Below are 4916 nucleotides of genomic sequence, written 5' to 3' on the forward strand. Positions count from 1 at the left end.
ATTTCTTCCCACTTTCACATCCCTTTACGGCAAAGGATGTTGTTGTTTTGTTCATTAAGGAAGTGGTACGCCTCCATGGTTTTCCATCGTCAATTGTCTCCGATTGAGACAAAATATTCATGAGTGCTTTCTGGACTGAAGTTTTTAAACAGGCCGGTACTACCTTAAAGATGTCCTCGGCCTATCACCCACAGACCAACGGCCAAACTGAGGCGGTGAATAAATGCTTGGAAACCTACCTGCGATGCTTAACTGGTGCTAAAAGTTAAAGTCTAATCTGCTGAATTTTATTTAAAAATCTTTTGTTAGTCAATGAATTGTTATATACACAAAGAGAAAATATAGGAGAATAATATTTTTTCTAAACAACGTAAATGTTAAGTTAAAAAAAAGTTAATTTTAATTTTAAAATTCAAATTTTGAATTAATTAAGTTTATTCATGTTTAGTGAATTGAAAATACTTAGAATATAATCTATGGTCTACAATTTACATTGTTTACAATCTTCCTTATTCACCTAAGAAAATTGACACAAAATATAATTCAAACCCTCAATTTAAGTAATGACTACTTAATGAACTCAAATTAATTGGATGAATACGTCTCATAACCCAGACACGCACGCACAAACTTTTCTTAAGTTTGAAATTATGGTAAAGTATTATTCTATAATAATCATATCATGAGCTGATGAACTAATATTTTGGTTGACTAAAAGATAATTTGTTAGATTTTGGGGTGGGGCAGGGGGATTGAGGCGATGTAGTGAACTAGTGAAGTAAATTGCAATATTTCATTAACAAGTTTGTTTCGTTTTGGGATCTATAATTTGACGAAGAATTTATCAAAGAAGTATATAAACACATCCATTGATTATATATAATTCAACAAATACTAATGTCCTGGCTGCCGCAGATTTTACAATAAGAGAGAGCGATCATAGCATGCCAACATAGATATAAGATGGTACCAAGGAAATAAGGCTTGAGCTAAGCCTTGAATGGAAATGAATAATTTGTTGTTGACTATGATCTTAGATATTATTAAGGGTGGCTATGGCCTATAGCCCGGCCACAGAGCAAAGCATTACTTGGTATAGGGTACTCATCCCTCCATGAATTTGCAGGAGAATACACACGAAGGTAAAATTGCTGCCCCAAATATTGACGAGCCCAATTCTCTGACCTCACATTCCACATTCCTACGTTGTCCAAAGGTATGTATACTGCACTCCATGATTTGGGATACACCTATACATAATCACAAAAAAATTGAATTATAAAATTGTGCATAATCGCCTATACATAATTTTTACTATGATATACCTGAACTGTGCATCTAGAAATTGTGTCCCTCAAATTGTAATTTAATCTGCTTGCAGCTGACCACTGACCTCCATCCATTCTGAACATATAAAGATGTCATAATGTATATTAGTAACTACAAAAATTCTATTTATGCACTAAAATCAGCCACTAAGACCAATCATCAATGTACTTGTGTATAAATACATGTATGGTTTAATTTATTTTCAATGTATATTTGTATTCTAACATATTTTATACTGATCGCGCTAATTTTGGTAGCTGATTTTGGTGTACATGTAGGATTACTTAAGTAATTATTAGTAAGAAGAGAATATAAATGGTATCATATTTGCAGCAGAAACAGAGAAAATGAAGTTAGTTGGACTTACCCTACAACAAAGAAGTTGTGGCCATCAATATGCCAAGATTGCACATTGTCTTCAGGATTCTCAAACACAACCTCCACATAGCCGCGAAAATCAGCAGCCATGACAGAGGTCTGGAGGTAACCCCCGCCGCCTGTGGGATTATCCGGGATGCTTCCGAGGCTGAACACCCCCGAGATCTTGAAGTAATCCGCCAGCTTCAGTGGCGTATCGGCGGGGATGAACGAAACACTGTTCACAGCATATCTCTGCTTCCCATTGATAACTGGTGCAGAATTTTGAAGCCTGATTGTGCGGGTTGTGTTTATCATACCATAATGATAAGATCCTTGTGGATTAGGCCTTGGTCCACTTGCTGTCAGATTTCGCCTCAGAGAGCGAGCTTGTTCCAGGGACCAATCAATTTGAGTTGTTAGTCCAATAGTGGCAGGACCGGCAACAGTTCCGGCCGAGTTGCTGTATCGGAAAATGGAGGTAGCGTTCAAGACTTGAGAGGTGAATCGAGAGGTGACAACGATGTAGTAGTCTTGAGGTGGTTGATCAGCAGTTACCAACACCGACATACTCTGCCCCAAATGGATGTCAAGCGAGTCATACGTGTTCTGAAGAGTGTGAATGCCTTCCACCTCAACTAGCAGCATCTTATGCCCTTGGATTCTGAAATTGATGGAAGTCCCAATCCCCACGTTTGATATCCTGAATCTGTAAGTTTTTCCTGCCAAACAAGTAAACCAATCAGTTTCTTTATGTCAAGTCTTCTATCTGTCAGCATAAACTTTTGGAGAAATAGTTTTTATACCTTGATCAACTGTAAAGGTGTATCCATTGGAACCGCGACCATTGATGATAAGACCGTCAGGGAAAGGAAGGTCGCTTCCGCCGTCTAAAATTGCTCTCAAATCCTGCAAGAGTCAATACAGATATAACATTACATCGAAGACTTTTTTTTATCTGTTTTAACTTGATGCGTTAGAGGTGCTTACAGTGTGATTTCTCTTGTACCAGTCTCCTGCCAATACGGTGAAATCCCCGGCTGGAGGATCAAACGGTACCGGAATGACAGAGCGACTGTTAATTTTGAAGCCGCCGTAGCCGCCGGCCGCCTTGTGGAATGCGAGGGAGGGAAAGTAGAAGTAGCTGCCAATCTGATCCTTTACTTGAAGAACATAAGTAAAGTTGCTTCCTGGTGGGATTGGACAATTGGTACCATACACTCCATCCTGCCATGAATTTCTTCTCTGCTGCACTCCATTCCTATATACAAATATCACACCATCTTAATATACGAGTGAATGTTAGTGTCTCTGTGTTCTTTCTGTCAAGATAGAATACAAAATACACTAATTTAATGTATTTGTGTCTCTGTATCCCTGTCTCAATGTCCTGTGCATGTAAATAAACGCAGTCAAAGTTCATGATGATGTGCATCAATGCATAGCACCATTTAGTTTAAATTTCTTGTTATTTTCTCTAATCTACAAGAGAAAGCAAAATAGTTTATCCATTTTGCAATCACAAGTGCAAATTGTTTTCAACAATTTTATATTTCAATCAGGTTAAAGAACTACTGTTTGCATCTGAGGAATCAATCAATAACCATAAATCAGATAAGTAAGATAGATAGTTTTAGCAGTTATTAAAATTGAATTTCACTTGCTAGATCTAGTACTAAATGGGGTCACGTCACATGGCATGTTCACCTAATCAACAAACAATGACACATTTTTCTTTTTTGTCCAAAATGGGCATCATTTTCAAACTAACTTTGCAAATGTACTCTCTCAAGGTAATCACAATAATTTGCATCAGAAAGTAATTACAATAATACCAACAAAATAATTTAGAATACTAGTTATCCATATCTGGTTATCAAGAATGGATTAAAGAAGAGAAGTTACCAAGAGATAAGGAAAGGTTCATCTAAGCTATTGTAGACATTGATGATCAAATTATCATTAGTGACAGATTCAATCTGCGGCCCTGGGAACTGCCCATTTATCAATACCCCCTGCCATTTCATTCATGTAACAAACGATGAACAACATTCTTAAACTAACAAAAACAAAACAAAGACTTGCAATAATACATAAATAAAGAAGAAAAATGAAAAAAAGGGTACCTGTTGTTTAACACCAAGAGGATAAATATCTCCATAGGTAACATTCCAAGTGTAGAACCTATAAGGATCTTCACCAATTGAACATGTCACAAGAATCTGCACCACTAACAAGAGACACCACACTCTCATGAAGCAACCCATTTTTTTTTCTCTCTCTCTCTGAAAACCTCTCTCACTAAGATAATGTAACACTAGTTCTCAACTTTGAAGTAATTGAAACCAACAAACAAAACAAAACAAACCAAGCAAGCACTTTTCTTTTGCTTAAAATAATAACACTTTTCTTTTTCCCTTTTGCTTTGGAGCCTAGAGCTTTTCTCCAAAGAAGAAGAGAAGAGAAAAGAAGCAAGCGGTGTCGGTGAGTGTTAGCTTGTTTTTGAGCAGAGAAGTAATGTAATGAAATAATGAAGCAGGGCTAGTTGATGGTTATGTTTATTGAGACTCAGTCTCAGACTCAGAGACTGTTGTGTTGTGCTTGTGTCATGCAATGTAATCTATGATATATGAGCTGTATCCACCATTTCAATATTCTTAAAAAGAGTGTCAGTTCTACACCGAAATTATTGACCCTTGTATTGCACCCATGTTGTTCATCAACAATATTGAAATTGATATCAAACCTGCAACCAAGATAAGAAATAATAATGCATAAATCCTGACAATGATTACTTTTTTATCTAAAAACATAGTAACTCAACTAATATTTTTTTGTATATAAGTAATATGATATGATAAAAAATATTATTTTTATTGATATTTATTAGACTAATTCCTTAAGAAAAGGAAATCAAATATATCAATTTAAAATCACTTAAATAATTACCATTTTGATTAAAGTTACGCTTTCATATATTTGTTAATAATTAATATACAAGAGAAAATCAAATCACAATTGAAAATATCCCTAACATAATGAACAATATATACTTCAAGTATATTTGTTTATTATTTATTTATTTGGCTTTTATAAAAGATTTCGCGTATAACGAAAACTGTAAAATTCCTATAACGATGCAATGATATATATGCCACAGACAAGGAATGACGGAAAGGCACATGCTTTGTTTTGGATGGATGTACATAACTACATATATGCAGAACTTT

General features: G+C 35.5%; 1 protein-coding gene across 1 annotated transcript; it reads right to left on the reverse strand.

Moving 5' to 3' along the window:
• Positions 1-840: 840 nt before the first annotated feature.
• Positions 841-4455, reverse strand: LOC107462065 (L-ascorbate oxidase homolog). Its single transcript, XM_016080627.3, has 7 exons — positions 3813-4455; positions 3592-3701; positions 2677-2947; positions 2493-2595; positions 1697-2408; positions 1326-1404; positions 841-1250 (listed from the first exon to the last, which is right to left on the reverse strand). Exons 1-7 carry the CDS (start codon positions 3951-3953, stop codon positions 1044-1046), a joined length of 1623 nt encoding a protein of 540 aa, XP_015936113.1. The 5' UTR covers positions 3954-4455; the 3' UTR covers positions 841-1043.
• Between the last annotated feature and the right edge of the window lie 461 nt (positions 4456-4916).

This window comes from Arachis duranensis, unplaced genomic scaffold, assembly GCF_000817695.3.
Source record: "Arachis duranensis cultivar V14167 unplaced genomic scaffold, aradu.V14167.gnm2.J7QH unplaced_Scaffold_232525, whole genome shotgun sequence".
Lineage (NCBI taxonomy): Eukaryota > Viridiplantae > Streptophyta > Magnoliopsida > Fabales > Fabaceae > Arachis > Arachis duranensis.

Excerpts from the sequence above, each read along its gene's own strand:
- LOC107462065 (XM_016080627.3), bottom strand. The coding sequence starts at position 3,953 with ATGGGTTGCTTCATGAGAGTGTGGTGTCTCTTGTTAGTGGTGCAGATT. Across the intron at positions 2,409-2,492 it reads CACCTTTACAGTTGATCAAG|GAAAAACTTACAGATTCAGG; the intron begins GTATAAAAACTA and ends CTTGTTTGGCAG. Across the intron at positions 1,405-1,696 it reads CACAACTTCTTTGTTGTAGG|AATGGATGGAGGTCAGTGGT; the intron begins GTAAGTCCAACT and ends TTATATGTTCAG.